The sequence below is a fragment of the Octopus bimaculoides genome, chromosome 15, assembly GCF_046866305.1.
Source record: "Octopus bimaculoides isolate indiv1 chromosome 15, ASM4686630v1, whole genome shotgun sequence".
NCBI lineage: Eukaryota > Metazoa > Mollusca > Cephalopoda > Octopoda > Octopodidae > Octopus > Octopus bimaculoides.
In genome coordinates this window covers 11,437,495-11,457,315 of record NC_142942.1, presented here as the reverse complement: position 1 = coordinate 11,457,315, position 19,821 = coordinate 11,437,495, and the positions used below count along the sequence as shown (strand labels likewise).

Genomic DNA, 19,821 nt, shown 5'->3' with positions numbered 1-19,821 from the left:
GCCAGTTTAAGCAGTAAAGGGTTAACCCTTTTGATACCAACCTGTCTGAGATTGTCTCTGGTTTTATGATACAAATTTCGTTTTAAAGTGATTTAAATTAAAACCTTGCCTCAAAATTTCTTGTTAATTTCTATTCCAAACACCAGCATAATATAACAAACTTAATTTACTAAATTCTTCGTTATTGTCAAAATTAATTGAAATCAAAGGCAGTTGTTTCAACAGAAGCATGGTAACAAAAGGGTTGATGCATCAACCTGGAAAGGAAAAAAGGCAAAGTTGACCTTGACAAATTATGAAACTGGAATATAAAGTGACAGAACAAATACTGCATATCATTTTGTCGGACTCTCTAATGCAGTGCTCCGCAACCGATGTGCTGCAGCACACTAGTATGTCACAAGATGGATGCTAGGTGTGCTGCAGTGTAACCTGAATTTAATTTTTTTTTCTATACTTTTAGTTATATTATTAGTTCAAGTGTGCCACCAAATTTTGAAAAGAATATAAGTGTAACACAAGTGAAAGAAGGTTGCAGAACACTGCTTTAATGTACTGATTCTACCAATTCACTCCCCTATTAATACTCTTTTACTTGTTTCAGTCATTTGACTGCGGCCATGCTGGAGCATCGCCTTTAGTCGAGCAAATCGACCCCAGGACTTATTCTTTGTAAGCCTAGTACTTATTCTATCGGTCCCTTTTGCCGGACCGCTAAGTTACGGGACATAAACACACCACCATCGGTTGTCAAGCGATATTGGGGGGACAAACACACACACACACACACACACATATATATATATATATATATATATATATATATATATATATATACATATATATACATATACATATATACGACGGGCTTCTTTCAGTTTCCGTCTACCAAATCCACTCACAAGGCTTTGGTCGGCCCAAGGCTATAGTAGAAGACACTTGCCCAAGGTGCCATTCAGTGGGACTGAACCCAGAACCATGTGGTTCGTAAGCAAGCTACTTACAGCACAGCCACTCCTGCACCTAAAAATAATAATATTTTGGGGAAGCCATTTTTGGGGAGGGGATAAGTTGATTACATCAACCCCAGTGTTCAACTGGTACTTATTTTATCGACCCCCTAAAGGATGAAAGGTAAAGTCAACCTCAGTGGAATTTGAACTCAGAACATAGCGACAGGTGAAATACCACTAAGCAATTCATCTAGCATGCTAACAATTTTGCCAGCTCACCGCCTTAATAATAATAATAATAATAATAATAATAATGATAATAATAATAATGATACTGTTTCTATACTTCCTTGATGGTAGAATGGTTAGTGGTTGTAAGAGGGTCTGTTGATGCTATAGCTATTGTTAATGTTTATCTACAGTGTATGTTAAATTACAAAATAAGAGAGGAAATAATAGGTTGTGTATATTAACATAATAGATGGTATTTATTGAAGAAGTGTGGAGGCAGTTGGAGTAGAAACAGTAAGAAATCTTTAAAATGTATCATTAGTTGTTTGAAGAGAAGGATGGCTTTAATAACTGTTAAGTGCTACACATAAGTGTTAGTATAACAATCAAACAGTACTTACTATGTTATTGTTCAGTCCTGGGTTACTCAAGTTCAAACAGAACTCATTCACATTAAATTTTATTCGTTTTTTTTTTATGAATTTGTATTAGGAACAATATTGTCCAAAGTACCCTTCATTACTTAATCTGTTGATATGTGATTCAAGGGAAATTTGGCTTCTATTTCTTGCAGGTCAGGCAACTGTGAAGTGGCTCTGTCATTGACTCATTATTATTTGAATAACAATGCAGTGTTGAATATAATGTGGCTTTCTTCACATTTTGTACTTAAAAATCATGTGATGTCAAAACTTGGGGACACCAACACACACGCACACATGCACACACGCCAACACACACACTCACCGACATGCACACCAACACGCACACACGCCAACATACACATGCACCAACACACGCACACACACCAACACCTATGCACACCAACACCCATGCACACCAACACACGCACTTCAATCTGCACACCAACACGAACACCAATCCACACACCCACCAACATACACATACACCAACACGAAGACACCAACACACACACACACCAACACACACACACACCAACACACACACACACACACACACACACCAACACACACACACACACACACACACCAACACACACACACATGACAGATGCTGCTTTTAGTTTTCATCTACCAAATCCACTCACAAGATTTTGGTTGGCCTTGTGAGTGCCGTAGTAGAATAGAAGACACTTGACCAAGGTACCACATAGTGAGACTGAACCTAAAACCATGCAGCTCAAAGCAAACTTCCCAACCATTCAGCCCCAGTATTCTGTTTAACCATGATGAAACTTTCAGATAATACTTTGGGAGAAATTCAAAGAAAGACTTCATTTGTAATTTATGTGTTTAAGTGCAGTGTTAGACACTGTTGTTCACCAAACATGTAAAGGTTTGACTTTTGTGTTATTATTGTCTTTTATCAGGTTCTATGATACTTCTAAACAAGCAATTGGTGCTGCTGTAATTCACTTTGCTAATGTCTTCCTTGCTGATATGTTTCAAGGAGACCCTTGTACATGGTAAGCTTTTCATTTTCTCTTTTCTTATTTTTCTTTCTCATTTTATTGTGTAGTTAGAAGTTACATAAACTACAGCCTACACTTCCTGTCACCATTTCTACTTATGTTCTCAGTTGAAAGAGTGCTCATTCAGCTCCTTAGCCAAGTATTTCTGTAAACACTAATAAATATTTTAAGCATTACTTTGTTATTTGAGGGGACAGTTTTCATTGCACTGAGAGGTCACAGCTGTGGTAAATACAAGCGTGTGGTTTGGTTAGAATGCCACAAGAAAATTTCACAAGGCAAATTCTTCAAGCTGAACCAACCAGCAGGAGACCTATGGCTAGATCAACGGGGGAAAAAAAAACAACAACAAAGCATCAAAATATGAATGTGTGTATTACTGTCTCCTTAAGATGACTTTGTGTTACAGTTGCAAAATAGGTATCTCCAGTATACAAGCAGTTTCCTTTGTCTCCAATCCTTCCATGAAAACATGTTTGGTCATGAGGAAATATTATCTGACTTTGAGGGTTAGCAACAGGAAGGGCATCCATCTGACCCATACAAGCATGGAAAAGTGGACAGTAAAACTCATGATGATGGTGATGATGAATTATAACAGCAGGTGTTTCAATCAGTTATGGATATTATAAATAGAAACTTTGATCTAACAATGAGCAGCTTGAATTGTTGAATACTCTAATATATTCCTGGAATGTTTCTCAAGGTACACCTTTGACATGTGAGCATGAAATTCTGTTAAGACCTATTTTGTTTAAGGGATGTGTGCTCATTTTGGGTTGCTAATATCATTTTGAAGTGACATATACCCACTTAAACAACACAGATACAAAGACACACGTGTGTGTGTGTGTGTATCTATATATATACACACACACACACACACACACACACACACACACACACACACACACACACATATATATATATGTATATATATATATATATATATATATATATATATATATATATATATATATATGTATGTTCTTTTATTGAATATGTATATATACTTTTTTTTTTTACTTGTTTCAGTCATTTGACTGCGGCCATGCTGGAGCACCGCCTTTAGTCGAGCAAATCGACCCCAGGACTTATTCTTTGGAAGCCTAGTACTTATTCTATCAGTCTCTTTTGCCGAACCGCTAAGTTACAGGGCATAAACACACTAGCATCGGTTGTCAAGCGATGTTAGGGGGACAAACACAGACACACAAACACACATATATACATACATATACATATATACAACGGTCTTCTTTCAGTTTCCGTCTACCAAATCCACTCACAAGGCTTTGGTCGGCCCGAGGCTATAGTAGAAGACACTTGCCCAAAGTGCCATGCAGTGGGACTGAACCTGGAACCATGTGGTTGGTAAGCAAGCTACTTACCACACATATATATTTACTTGTTTCATTACTTGGACTGTTATCATGCTGTGGCCTTGCCTTGATAAGTTTAGTCAAACAAATTGATCCCAGTAATTAATTTTATTTTTAAGGTCTTGTACTTATTCTATTGAGCTCTTTAGCTGAACTGCTGAGTTACAGGGATGTAAACAAACCAACATCAGTTGTCAAACAGTGGGTGGAGTGGCAATCACAGACACAAACTCTCTTTCCCCCTCTCATGCACACACACACCCCTATATATACACACATGCAACAGACTTCTACACAGTTTCTGTCTACCAAATTCACTCACAAGGCTTGATTGGCCCAGGGCTATAGTAGAAGAGACTTACCCATGATGCCATGCTTTGAGAATGAACCTAAGTCCATGTGGTTGCAAAGCAAGTTTCTTAACCACACACCCATGCCTATACCTCATTCAGACCCTGATTATCCACTCCATCTCTCCCCACTCCCCATTTATTGAACTGGTGAAGGAACCTCTACTACATAGTTGCTCAGTCAGTTAGAAATAGCAGCCAATTCTCAAACTTACACACTACAGTCTTTATCAAACAAAAAGACATTATTCAAGAGATCACCTGTTGTGGCTGGGTAGGCTTTGTTTAAATAATTCTGATAGAGGGAACTTTACAAATGGTACTCAAAGACCAGTTTAGAATGGATGGGAGTTGTTTATTTTCTTTGTTGTTTTTTTTTGTGTTTTTGTACTGTTTTTTAATGATTTACTTGTTTTCATTCTATTTCCAGGTATTTTGTTAGTTTTTTGCTTGACTCCACGGTGGGTTTACTTGTGATATACATAGGGCTTAAAATTGGCCAGTGGCTTGCTCTTCGGAAAGGATGGGAGAGTTTACGTTTTGGAGAATATGGTAAATATTATTTTTGTTGTTTTATTTTCATCATCATCATCATCATCATCATTATTATTATTATTATTATTATTATTATTATTAAGGTAGTGAGCTGGCAGAATCATTAATATGCCAGGCAAAATGATTTTTTGCATTTTGTCCATCTTTACGTTCTGAGTTCTAATTCCACCGAAATTCACTTCGCCTTTCATCCTTTCAAGGTTGGTAAAAAAAGTACCAGTTGAACACTGAGGTCGATGTAACCAACTCACCCCCTCCCCTAAAATTGCTAACCTCATGCCAAAATTTGAGATTATTATTATTATTATTTTTGTTATTATTAAGGCGGCAAGCTGGGCAAAATACTTAGCGTCGTTTCATTCATCTTTACATTCTATGTTCAAATTCTGCTGTGGTTGACTTAGCTTTTCATCCTTTCGGGGTTGATAAATTAAGTACCAGTCAAGTACTGGGGTCGATGTGATCGATTGTCCTTCTCCCCACAAAAATCCAGGCCTTGTGCCTATAGTAGAAAAGATTATTATTATTATCATTATTATTATTATTATTATTATTATTATTATTATTATTATTATTATTATTATTATTATTATTATTTATCAGTAATTGGTGTTGTTATTTATTATTATTGGTGGTGGGTGGTAGAATGGGTGGTGCTGCTGCTGGGGCTGATTTATCCAGCTAAAACAACCCCTTCAAGGCAGTCCCCCAGCATGGCTGCAGTCCAATAACTGAAACAAGTAAAAGATTAAAGATAAATACTCTCTCTCTCTCTCTCTCTCTCTCTCTCTCTCTCTCACACACACACACACACACACACACAAAGCATTGGTTGACCTGAGAACAACAACATAGCAAACTCTATACTTGCTCAAAATACAATGCACTGACAATAAACCTGCATCCAGGCAGTTGCAAAATGAACTCCTTGACTCACTTATTCATGCCTACACTTATCCATTGACAGGGAAACATCAGAAAGAAAAACTTGGTTTATATCGGACAGATCTGTGGCTGGTGTAAGGTCCCCTCTCGACCCAGAGTAACGTGGTGGTGGAACAAGGAGGTAGACAGGGCTATTAGACAAAAGAAACAGGCTTGGAAGGACTGGAAGAACGGTGGTAGCAGGGAATTGTACCAATGTGCCAGAAGGGAGGCTAGGCGACAGGTTTATTTAGCCAGAGGGGAAGCAGATAAGAAAAGATTTGCCAATGTTCTGCGCCGTGAGGACCAAAGACTCGAGGTATTTCGTGTTGCAAGACAGTGTAGGAGAGAAAATAGTGATGTCGTAGGAGAGAAATGTGTTCGCATGGATGATGGTATGCTTGCACTAAATGAGGATGCAAAGAAAGAGGTCTGGAGATGCCACTACGATAGATTACTTAATAAAGAGAATGAATGGGAGGAAGAGAGCCTGCCGTATGTCGACCCAATAGAGGGACCAGCTATCCGAGTTGATAGTACCAGGGTAGATAAAGCAATTAAGAGTATGAAGACCGGGAAAGCCCCCGGCCCATCAGGAATCACTGCAGAGATGCTCAAAATATCTGGCAGTGTTGGCTATAGCCTAGTCACCCGTATTATGAACCAAGTGATACACAAAGGAGTCATACCCAATGACTGGTGTAGCAGCACCATAGTCAACTGCTACAAAGGTAAAGGTGACGCTTTAGATACAAATAATTACAGAGGCATCAAGCTGTTAGATCAGGTTATGAAAGTTACAGAGAGGGTCATAGCCCAACTAATTAGGGAGCGAATCAATTTAGATGAGATGCAGTTTGGGTTCGTGCCAGGTAAAAGCACTACTGATGCCTTATTTCTAGTAAGACAGCTGCAGGAGAAATACCTAGCCAAGGATAAACCTCTGTACCTGGCTTTTGTTGACATGGAGAAAGCCTTTGACAGGGTCCCTCGATCCCTTATCTGGTGGTCAATGAGGAAACTTGGGATAGAAGAATGGTTAGTGAGAGTTGTGCGAGCCATGTACAGAGATGCTGCCAGTAAGGTGAGGGTTGGAAATGAGTACAGCAATGAATTCCGGGTAGAGGTAGGGGTCCACCAAGGTTCCGTCCTCAGCCCCCTATTATTTACCATAGTCCTCCAGGCAATCACAGAGGAGTTCAAGACAGGTTGCCCCTGGGAGCTCCTCTATGCTGATGACCTTGCCCTAATTGCGGAGTCACTATCAGAACTAGAGGAGAAGTTTCAGGTGTGGAAGCAAGGTCTAGAATTGAAGGGCCTTAGAGTCAACCTAGCTAAAACCAAAATCCTAATAAGTAGGAAGGTAGATAAAACACAAACCCCTTCAGGTAGATGGCCCTGCTCAGTATGTAGAAAAGGAGTAGGTAGTAACTCTATAAGATGTACCCGGTGCAAGCTATGGACACATAAGAGGTGCAGCAACATCAAAGGCAGGTTAACTAGCAAGTTAGTTTTTGTTTGTGGCAGATGTTCAGGTGCAATAAAGACTGCAAACAAACAGGAAACAACTTCTATCTCATTCCAGGGTGAAAAACTAGAGGTAGTCGATAGCTTCCGCTATCTGGGCGACCAAGTTAGTAGTGGGGGTGGGTGCGCTGAAAGTGTAGCTGCTAGAATAAGAATAGCCTGAGCAAAGTTTAGAGAGCTCTTACCCCTGCTGGCGACAAAGGGACTCTCACTCAGAGTAAAAGGCAGACTGTATGACGCATGCGTACGAACAACCATGCTACATGGCAGTGAAACATGGGCTGTAACTGCTGAGGACATACGTAAGCTCGCAAGGAATGAAGCCAGTATGCTCCGTTGGATGTGTAATGTCAATGTGAATACCCGTCAGAGTGTAAGTATCTTGAGAGAAAAGCTGAACATTAGAAGCATCAGTTGTGGCGTGCAAGAGAGACGATTGCGCTGGTTGGACATGTGGTGAGAATGGAGGAGGATAGCTGCGTGAAAAAGTGCCACACCCTAACAGTTGAGGGAACCCGTGGAAGAGGTAGGCCCAGGAAGACCTGGGCTGAGGTGGTGAGGCAAGACCTTCGTACATTGGGCCTCACCGAGGCGATGACTACTGACCGAGACCTTTGGAAATGTGCTGTGCGTGAGAAGACCCGGCAAGCCAAGTAAGATCGTTGCCAGTGCCCCTGGACTGGTTCTTGTGCGGGTGGCACATGAGATGCACCATTTTGAGCGTGGCCGTTGCCAGTACCGCCTGACTGGCTCCTGTAGGATTTTCGAGCGAGATCGTTGCCAGTGCCCCTGGACTGGCTTGTGCGGGTGGCACATAAAAGACACCATTTCGAGCGTGGCCGTTTTCGTGCGGGTGACACGTAAAAGCACCCACTACACTCTCTGAGTGGTTGGCGTTAGGAAGGGCATCCAGCTGTAGAAACTCTGCCAAATCAGACTGGAGCCTGGTGTTGCCATCCGGTTTCACCAGTCCTCAGTCAAATCGTTCAACCCATGCTAGCATGGAAAGCGGACGTTAAACGATGATGATGATGATGATGATGATGTGTAATATTTATCCAATCTGAGTTTAATCTGCTCAGATTAAGATTGAGGACAGAATCGCTTTGTACTTTGGAAAAAATGACTTAGATGCTATTGTGTTTTAGCTTTACATTCATACAATAGATAAATGTCTGAGAGCTGTGTACACACACACAGACGCGCACACACAGACATACACACACACACAGTGCAATGGCTTCTGTGTTGTGCTTATATTTATAATAGAAATTATTCAGATTCCTATCACATGTATTCTATGTGGGTGTATGTATCTATCTATTTGTCTGTCTTTACTCTTTTACTTGTTTCAGTCATTTGACTGTGGCCATGCTGCAGCACCGCCTTTTTAGTCGAGCAAATCGACCCCAGGACTTATTCTTTGGAAGCCTAGTACTTATTCTATCGGTCTCTTTTGCCGAACCGCTAAGTTACGGGGACGTAAACACACCAGCATCGGTTGTCAAGCAATGTTGGGAGGGGGGGACAAACATATACACACAAACACATACATAAACACACCTGTGCCTGTGGCATGTAAAAGCACCCAGCACACTCTGGTAAGTGGTTGGCATAGAAACCAGCCATAGAAACTAAGCCACATCAGACAGTTGGAGTCTGGACAGCTTTAAGTCGAGCCATGCTAAGGCACCACATTCAAGAATGAATTTTCATTTACATTACTTCACCCACCAAAGGATACTCAGTCACAAACAAAAGCATTGTTTGTGTGTGTGTGTGTGTGTGTGATGTAGGTAGGGTAAAATCCAAGCTGTGTCCTCTTGAAGCACATCTGCTTGTTCCAGTATTACAATTCAGTAAGTAGTTGTATTGATGTGTGTGTGTGTGTGTGTGTATAAGCCTGAAACAAAAATCAAAGTGAAACACAAACTGATAATTGCTAATTAACCTAAACTTCAAAGTCACTGTCTTCGTTTCTGTTGTAAAAATTAATAAACATGTACTCTGCCAAAAAAGGCATTGAGTGATCCTCCATTTAATGTTAAATTGTTTTGAAATAAAACCTCACCTAAACATAAACCTTCATATACATACGTGTGTGTATTCATACATTATATATACGCACACACACACACATACATGTATTTTGTATGTACACTCACGCCCAGTTATAACTAGATATTCTTTGTCATAAGACTATCTAAAATATGTAAGTGGTATATATATATATATAAATAAAATGAAAGCCACCAACCTCAGTCCTCTTAGCTTTACTGTTTCGTTTGACATCTGACCTTTTTGTTTCAAATCTTTAAGTTGGTACAATTAAGTTAAGTGGAACTAATTGGAGCAAGGAAACAGATTTTGTTATGGTGAAAGTTTAAATACATATCTTCCCTAAATTCAGTATGTGAATATTTTTTGTTTGAAATTGTCACGAGATGCTTCCTTCTAGTATGCTTGAAATCATCATCATTTAACATCTGTCTTCCATGCTGGCATGGGTTGATAGGAGCTGGCAAGGCCTGGAGGGCCACACCAGGATTCATTGTCTGTTCTGGCATGGTTTCTACAGCTGGATATCCTTCCTAACACCAACCACTTCACAGAGTGTACTGGGTGCTTTTTATGTGGAACCACCACCAGTGCTTTTTATGTGGCACCAGTATCAGTTTTGTTGTGGTGGATAGGCCTTCGTGAATTCATCAAGGTGCCAAATATCTCAGTCCTTTGTCATCTTCTTCTTAAGACTCCCTGTCTTGAGATCAGCTTTCATCCCATGTCTTCCTGGGTCTCCCTTTTCCATGAGTTCTATCCACTTTAAATGATCAATCAACACTTCTGTATGCAACTGTCTACATTCATACACATCACATGAGCAAACCAGCACAGTTTTCTCTCTTGCACACTGCATCTAATTCCTTTTATAGCTAACGTTTCTCTCAATACAGAAGCATTCCATCACACATATACAGACATTGCACACCCAGCAGAGCATTCTAGTTTCATTTCTTTCTAGTCTTAGCATGTCCTCAGCTTTCAGGGTCCATGTCTCACTGCCATGTAGCATTGCTGTTCATATACATGTGTCATACAATCTTACTTTTCACTCAGAGAGAGAGAGAGAAACCTTTGGTTGCCAACAATGGTAAAAGCTATCTGAATTTCCTCCATCCTATTCTTATTCTAGCATTTACACTTTCCATACATCCTCCCGCCTCTACTAATTAGGTCCTCTAGGTAGTAGAAATTATCCACTCCCTCTAAAGAGCCTCCAAGGCATTTGAGAAAACCAGTTTCTCAAGTTTAAAATATTGATGAGAACAATAAGAAAAACAGGGTTGAATGGATATACTCTCAACCTCATTGTCATTTAATGTCCACTTTTCTGAGCTTGCATGGATCAGACAGAATTTACTAGAAGCAAATTTCTAATGGCCAGATGCCATTCCTGTCACCAATCCTTCACCTGTTTTCAAACATGGTAATATTTCCTCATGGCCAAACAAGTTTTCACAGAAGACTGGAAACAAATGACAGCACTTGTCATGATACTAATAATAATGGTTTCAAATTTCAGCACCGGGCCAGCAGTTATAATGGAGGGGGATAGTTGCTTACATTAATGCCAGTACTGAACTGCTACTTATTTTATTGACTCCAAAAGGATAAAAGGCAAAGTCAACCTTCACAGATTTGAACTCAGAACATAAGGATCCATAAGAAATGCAGCTAAGCACTTTGTCTGGCATACTTATAAAAACAAAGAGAAAGATGAAAAATGTTATACAAAATATAACTGAAATGCAATTGGACAAATTAAAAATGTACAAACAGTACACAAATATTTACATAGAATAAGTGCAAAAAAAAAAAAAAGAAATTCAATGAAACAATAATTAAAACAGGGTATCTATATAAAATTTAAACATCCATTTGCAATTAAGATACTGTTTTTTTCCCTTCATGATAAATGTGTTCTCTTGTGCATTAACATCAATGTAATGGAAGAAGCTAAGAAATTTATGTTAACCTGTAGTCTAACCTACCTATTATTTTGTTAATGTACATTTGATAGAAAAGCATGCTATTTTTCTTATCTCTTGCAGGAAGACCACCGCAATGCAATGCTTGGATAGGTCAGTGTGGTCTCTACATTCTAGTTATGATCATTGAGAAAATACTAATGACATTACTAGTACTATGCCATTTTTGGGTAAAGGTTAGTATTTCAAATTAACTCCATTCAAACATTATGAAGCTTTTTTGTTCGTTTGTTTGTGTTTCTACTTTATTTCTTTTGTCTCATTATGTTGATATTATGTCACTGTAATTCAACTGGATCTTGATAGTGTTTAGCCCTTTGTTGTTAGTATAGGTAGGTTTGATCATCATCTTTTCTTCTTCCTTTTCTCTTTCTTTCTCTTTTTCCGCCTCCCCTCCTCCTCAGCTTTGTTATCAAAGGTATTTCACTCCTTGGTATCTTATCTTTTATTCAAGCATAAGTATAGTCTATGGCTACATTATCCAGTTTGTTCTTCCCTTCTATTTTTTTTTTTTAGAGGATCTTAGGGTGTGTGTGGCCTGAGGAAGATTTGCTTATTGTTTTTAATACATCAAGTGACTATATGGAGGCTCATTAGCTCTGTAAGAGAATCAATAGTGATAGTGATTTCCTATTCGAGAGTGTATTGAGTGCTTTAACGTGCCACTGGCACGAGAGCCAGTCAGGCGGTACTGGCATCGACCACGCTCAAATGGTGCTTTTTATGTGCCACCTGCACAGGATCCAGTCAGACGATGCTGGCAATGACCACGCTCGAATGGTGCTTTTTACATGCCACTAGCAACGATTACGTTCGAATGGTGCTTTTAACATTCAGCTGGCACGGGTGCCAGTCAGGCGGTACTGTCATTGACCACGACAACGATTTCACTTGCCTCAACAGGTCTTCGCAAACGGAGATTATTACCCAAAGTTTGAAGAGTACTCTTAAATGGGCTGGTTATGCAGCACTGGCATAGGCCACGGTTATGGTCTCACTTGGCTTTCTGGGTCTTCTCAAGCACTGCATATCTCCAAAGGTCTCGATCACTTGTCATTGCCTCAGAGAGGCACAATGTTTGAAGGTCATGCTTCACCACCTTGTCCCAGGTCTTCCTGGGTCTATCTCTTCCACAGATTCCCACAACTGCTAGGGTATGACACTTTTTCACACAGCTGTCTTCATCCATATGCAACACATGACCATACCAGTGCAGTTGTCTCTCTTGCACACCACATCTGATGCTTCTTGTGTCCAACTTTTCTCTCAGGGCGCTTACACTCTGTCGTGTATGCATGCTGACATTACACATCCAGCAGAAAAAGTGAACATTAAAAATAATGATTATGGTGATAATGATGTGTTTGTCCAAGAAACCTAGTATTTGTGCATTAGATAAGAGTCTCCAACTCCCACCCTTTTTTTTTTTTTTTTCTCGCTCTCTTTCACTCTAGTACTTTGAGACTGAATAAACTCCTTCTGCTGATAAAATTGTTATTGTAAAAGCTAATATTTGAATGTGATTGGAATAGATAATAAGAGGCATGTTGTTGCAGTTGGTGTAGAAGATATTCAGTGTAGTTGTGGGTCAAGTGAAAAGTAAAACTATATATACTATTAGTTCTGACTAAGGTTATGAAGATTGAGTGCAAGCTGAAATTTAAAGGCAGTGCTCCAGCATGGCCACAGTTCAATTACTGAATCCAGAAAACAAAAAAGAATAACCTTCGTAGCTATGTGGTAAGAAGCTTGCTTCCCAACCACACGGTTCCATGTTCAATCCCTCTATTTGACACCTTGAGCAATTGTTTTCTATTATAGCTTTGAGCCAACCAAAGCCTTGTGAGTGGATTTGGTAGATGGAAACTGAAAGAAGCCCATTGTGCACATGTATATATGTATGTTTGTATTTGTGTGTTTGCTTCTTACCCCACTCTCACCCCGCCGTTGCTTGACAATCAATGCTGATGTGTTTATGTCCCCATAACTTAGTGGTTTGGCAAAAGAGACCAATAAAATAAGTACTAGGCTTACAAAGAATATGTCCTGGGATAGATTTCTTCAGCTAAAACCCTTTGAAGCAGTGCTCCAGCATGGCCACAGTCAAATCACTGAAACAAGTAAAAGAATAAAAGAATATGCTATATTTAAAATTAAAAACAAAACAAAAACAGAAATTAAATTAAAATTACTCGTAAAAGCAATTACTGCTGAATGGAAAGGTTAAAAATTATTATGAGTTTGTATCTCATGGCTAAAAGTATGTGAAAGTATTTAGAAAATCTGTAAATGATATTTGTAGCAGACAGAATAGCTATGCTTGTTTTGTAAATATTTGACAATCCTCCACTAAACACATACACACATTCAGTCTCAAGTTTCAGATCAATAACATTGTCTATGTTGTTTCCTTATATAAACGCTGAAGATTTTTTCACTTATTTTCACTTTAGTAGAAATATTAGTTTTGACAAAATTTGTAATGCACCTGAGCACTGTATGGAATAGTTTCATTATTATTATTATTATTATTATTATTATTATTATTGAGTGAGAGAGCAGCTCATGCCATCAAAGTGACACTGGAGTAAAATATACAAAGCCCAATATACCCATCATGATTACCAGTCTGATAAGAGTACACCAGGCATATGCATTACAACCATATGTGCACAACATAGTGATCTCATATCAAGATAAACAGTGCTTGCCCTTGCAGGTGAGGTCCAGTTAGAATTTTCTTCAGGTCAAGTAGCCCTTCCCACTCAAAAGGTCCCTGAATAAGCCTTGTTTAAGGATGTTGAGCGATACACATGTTTCCAGAGGTGAATTATTCAAACCCCAAAGAATTCCTCTCAACACATGGCTACGATGCCCCCCCCCCAACTACTTCTTCTTGTGATCAGAGATGCACATATTGTTAGCCACCAAGGGGCATGCTCAACTGCTTAAGATCAAACAACTGACAAGCTAATCTGTGGTATTGAGCAGAATATTTGTTGTAGCCCATCTTTTATACCAAGACAAAACATGTACCTGATAACACTTCCAATCAGTTAAGATCAGAAGCCATGAGAGCCAGTGCCTGGTACTGCATCAGGGCATATTATTATTATTATCATTAATCACATGGCTTACATTCATAGAGTTTAAATCCTGTTAAGAGTTGTCTTTCATGTTTCATCACTGTGATGGCAGAAATACATACTAGTAATATGCTGGAATGGATGAAGAAATACATACCAGTGGAATTGAATAGCTTGCTCAGACATTTTTGACCCACACATGCCATCCATCTCAGTTCTGCATTAGTTGAGGGAAGTTTTTGAGGAGGTATCCATTGACTCTGGTGAGTTGATCTACATACATTGTTTTCAGATGTCCTGCTCAAGTATGGCCATACTTTGGCATCCACAGCAGTAATTCACTTGCAAGCTCTTGTTTAACTTTCCAGGAATGTCCTGAAAAACGCAAGTACCATTCCCTTATAACGATGGAAAGCAGCAGGAAATTTCCATGCTGCTGTCTCTTGGTGGGATGAGTTCTCCATTACATGTTTACTTCGATTAATTTTACAAATGATGTAGAATTTAGTGAAGTAACTTTGTCATTATTAAGCTGGTATTTTGCAACATAGATTAACATTAAATTAGAACAGGAAGCTTTTGATTTAAAAATCACTTTAAAACGAAATGTTTGCATCACATGACCAAGAGTAGTCTCAGATAGGTTGGTATTCTTTTGCAAATATTTTCCTTGTGACTAATCAAAAGATACGACTATGTATGTATCTTTGTGTGTATGTTTAATGAGCTTGTTTTTCTTGGTATATGTATAAAAGTGTGTCTAGCTGAAAACTTATGACTGAGGCATACATTTAGATTCCAAATTTTAAAAAAAATTATGAACTTGGTATGAAATATAAGTAATGTTATTTTACATTAAAATTTATTTATGTTGTATTTATTCATCTATTTTTTTTTCTGTTTGCTTGTGTAAATTTTAAGAACTCTAGTTAATCTTTCTTGATTTGACTTGTCTGGTATAAAAAAAAAATACTCTGTTTTTGTAATCTGTTAATAGCTCTCATACTAACATAGTTAAAATAATGGATGATCTAAAAGTAGGAGTAGGTGCTTCTGTGTAGTCTTAGGATGGGCAGCAACACTATAAATTTGATCAAACAATACAGTTCAAACCATATTGAAACAGCTGGATATATTAGATCCTTGTATCTAGAGGTCTTACTTTGTTGTTTACCATCCAAGTCTGTTTACCATTCACAGCTGTCTCCATAATATAGATATGTTGCTCCAGCAGAGCCAATAATAAATATTCAGTAGAAATAACAACAACAACAACAGCAGTGCACCCTTTATCACATGGGTAGAACTACTCTCATTCTCGGTCAGTGGTTCTCAACCAGAGACCACTTGACCCTTGGGTGGGGTCCTTTCAAGATTTTCTTATTAATGTTTATGTGCAATAAATTGCTTATACTTATCATCATCATCATCATACGTCTGCTTTCCATGCTAGCATGGATTAGACAGTTTGACTGGAGATGGTAAGCCTCAGAGCTGCACCAAGTTCCAGTCTGATTTGGCATGGTTTCTACGGCTGGATGCCCTTCCAAACACCAACCACTCCAAGAGTGTAATGGGTGCTTTTTTCATGCCACTGGCACGGGTGCAATTTACATAACACCAGCAACAGCCATGACTACGATTCCACTGGGGCCCTTTACATGATACTGGCAAGAGCCACAACTATGATTTCACTTGGCTTAACAAGTGTTAAGAATTTTTTTTACACAATTCTAATAATATTCATCATCATCATCATTGTTTAACATACACTTTCCATGCTAGCATGGGTTGGACGATTTGACTGAGGACTGGTGGAACCCAAAGGCTGCACCAGGCTCCAATCTGATTTGGCAGAGTTTCTACAACTGGATGCCCTTCCTAACGCCAACCACTCCGAGAGTGTAGTGGGAGCTTTTACATGTCACTGGCACGAAGGCCAGTCAGGCGATACTGGCAACGGCCACGCTCAAAATGGTGTATTTTATGTGCCACCTGCACAAGAGCCAGTCCAGGGGCACTGGCAATGATCTCGCTCGAAAGTCCTTACACATGCTGCAGGCACAAGTGCCAGAAAGGCGACGCTGGGCACAGGTGCCATCACGATTTCACTTGCCCCAACATGTCTTCGCAAGCTGAGTAAATTATAGAAATATAAGCAGGATTTCTTAAACATTGAATGGCTATGAGGGTAAAACTAAATAAAATAGGAATCAAAGAGTTTATAAAAAATAATGGTTAAGAACCACTGGACTAGGTTCTAACAAAGTTTTTCTTAAATTGTTAGATAATGTCACGAAACAAAAAAAGAAAAAAAATCTGTTTTTCTTCTTTCTTTCTTCATAATTCTTTCTAATTTTGACATGTGTGAAAGAGGAATTAACAGAAACATATAAAATGTTCTAACTTGGTTTATATTTTCAGGTGCGAAAATTTATTTTAGCTCCAGTGAAGAATGCTAACTTGGAGATTGTGATAGTAATGTTTATGGTTCCCTTATTTGTGAATGTAAGTTCTTTGGACAAGTTCCATATTTTTATCCCTTTTTGGTTTATGAATTTGGTTCCATTATACCCCCTCCCATCTATCTTTCTCTCTTTAGTGCAGGTCTGTGTTTTAGGATAATTGCTTAGAAGATTTTCTGATTGACTGGCATTTCAGAGACAGTTTGTCAACAGTCATCAGTTTAAATTATGGAAATTATCAACCAGTTAACTCAAATTGTGCTCAATTATAAACTATTACACTCACCTATAACCCTACTTATATTCTTAATTCATGGTCTTTCTCAGATTTATATATATATATATAGAAGCACAAGCATGGCTGTGTGGCAAGAAGTTTGCTTCTTAACCACATGGTTCCAGATTCAGTCCCGCTGCGTAGCAACTTGGGTAGGTGTCTTTTGCTATAGCCTTGGGATGACCAAAGCCTTGCGAATGGATTTGGTAGACAGAAACTGAAAGAAGTACATCATGTGTGTGTGTGTGTGTGTGTGTGTTTATGTATGTGTATCTTCTAATTTGTGTTTGTCCCCCACCACCACCACCACCACTTGACAACCAGTGTTGGTTTGTTTATGCCCCCATAACATAGCAACTCGGCAAAAGAGAAAGATATAAGCACCAGGCTTAAGAAAAATAAATACTGGGGAAGATGAGTGGGGACTGGGATTTGTTCAACTAAACTCTTGAAGATGGTGCTCCAGCATGACCACAGTCCAATGACTGAAACAAGTAGAAGATAAGATATATATACTTTGTCTACAATTGCTGTAAGAGAGGGGTTAGCTTTTGAACCAAGTTTGAAGCAACGTTTGATATCCAATTGTAATTCTGTTTTCCTATTTTACTCCACTTACACATCAAGTACCTTTGCTGAATGCAATAGCTGTCATGAAGTATAGAGGGAGCGTTTGTGCAGTCACTCAACCTGCTAGAAATAACAGTTAAACCTCTCTCAAATAGCACCCCATCATCTTAAATTGAAATGGTACACTTGGATAATGTCTTTTTTTTTTCTGTTTTTGTCTTCTCTTCCCTATGGGGTGTTGCACAAGAAATGTTGTACCCTCAACACTAGCCAATCCACTTTCACCATTGATTTCCCATTATCCATAGTAAGACCATCAGATTCATCAAATCTAATATTTTAGGTGACACACAATGGGCTTCAAAAGAAGATCTTCCTGCAATATCACATTATAAGAAGCTTATCTAAAAAAACACATGCTAACATATGACACTGCAATAATAGGATTATTAACCCTTTTGTTACCACATTTCTGTTGAGATGCTCTGTGTTTCTTTCAATTAATTTTAAATATAACAAAGAATTTAGTAAAATAACTTAGTTATCGTTAAGCTAGTGTTAGGAATGTAAATTGTGACTAAGGTTTGGTGGAAGATTTTAATTCAGAACTTTTGAAAACGAGACATTTGTACTATAGGACCAGAGGCAGTTTCAGCCAGGTTGGTATCAAAAGGGTTAAAGGAGTTAAAATTTCAACATGTTGGGCAAATGTAAGCAAATTCACATGTACATGCATACACACATATGTAACAGTTTCACTGTGTTTTTGATAAAAAAAAAAAAGACAGGATGGTTACAAAAGACCACAAATTTCCTCAGTGCTGATTTGTGGCTAAACAACATCACCACCGTCGCCATCATCATCATCATCATTTAATGTACATTTTTTCCAAAAAAATTTTCTTCGCCATTGTACAACCATTTGATCTCAAGCCAGTGCAGGTATTGCTAAATAGTTGCTTTATAAGCTAGAAATAGTAGCTCAATGTACCTCCGATTACACACACACTCTACCATGAGAAAAAAATGACATATTAGCTAATTAGACCTGGGTTCCCTGCATATAAAGAAAAGACCATCTAGATGGGCATGGCTGGAATGCCCATTCATCATAGGTTTATTCATTCAGGGTGGACCTTAGGGTAGACAATGACAACTGTTGCTATTTGACCTTTGTGATATAGGTTAGTCCAACAAATTCCTCTCAGTATAATTTGTAATTTTATCTTCTACATAGCAGAACAAAAGCTTGTTCACTTTCAGTAGTTCACTTTAATCATTCTAATTACTTGCCCTGATCTGTTGTAATCATTCATGCTGGTGAAGGCCAAAGTCTGGAAGCCAGCATCTTTATGTTGTTACTATGCAAATCCTGAACAGTAAACTGATAAAGGAATCTCTGCATCAGGTGTAGAGAAACCCCTTACCTGTAGGTGAAATTTTCACCCACACTCGAAACAGGAATGGCTCCTTATATATGTATGTATAATATATATATATATATATATATATATATATATATATATTTTCTTTTACTTGTTTCAGTAATCTGACTGTAGCCAGGGTTTTTAAGTTGAAAAAACCGACCCCAAGACATATGACAAGCTTCTTTGAGTTTTTGTCTACCAAATCCACTTGCCCAAGGTGCCACACAGTGAGACTGAACCCGGAACCATTTGGCTGGGAAGCCAGCTTCTTACCACACACGCCCACGCCTACGATTTTCTTCTATTTATCATATTGCACACACTTATATCTCAGAGTTTTGTCAGATAAACACGGGTAGGGTTGAGAAAGAACCATTACTGAGCTGTGCTTAAGGCATTAGTTTGCCTTAAGCTGACTCTGTCTTTATAACACACACACACACACACACTCTCTCTCTTTCTTTCTGTCTCTCTCTCTCTCCTTGCACTCCACATAGAGTCTTCTAATTATTTAATTGTTTCTACTATAATTACCATACTTAGAAAATGGCATCTCCACTTCCTTCAGTTAT

General features: G+C 38.6%; 1 protein-coding gene and 1 long non-coding RNA gene across 2 annotated transcripts in view; one reads left to right on the top strand and one right to left on the bottom strand.

Annotated features, from left to right (window-relative positions):
• Nucleotides 1-19,821, top strand: part of LOC106874662 (store-operated calcium entry regulator STIMATE) — an 86,206-nt gene that overhangs the window by 63,114 nt on the left and 3,271 nt on the right. The window contains exons 3-6 of the mRNA XM_014922459.3: nt 2,536-2,631; nt 4,800-4,921; nt 11,488-11,600; nt 16,935-17,018. Coding sequence (XP_014777945.1) covers nt 2,536-2,631; nt 4,800-4,921; nt 11,488-11,600; nt 16,935-17,018 — 415 coding nt within the window. The remainder of the gene's footprint in view (nt 1-2,535; nt 2,632-4,799; nt 4,922-11,487; nt 11,601-16,934; nt 17,019-19,821) is intronic.
• On the bottom strand, nt 4,920-14,851 carry LOC149132412 (uncharacterized). The gene is made up of 3 exons (XR_016244419.1): nt 14,668-14,851; nt 13,459-13,535; nt 4,920-5,426 (listed from the first exon to the last, which is right to left on the bottom strand). It is a non-coding gene; the product is annotated as an uncharacterized LOC149132412 (long non-coding RNA).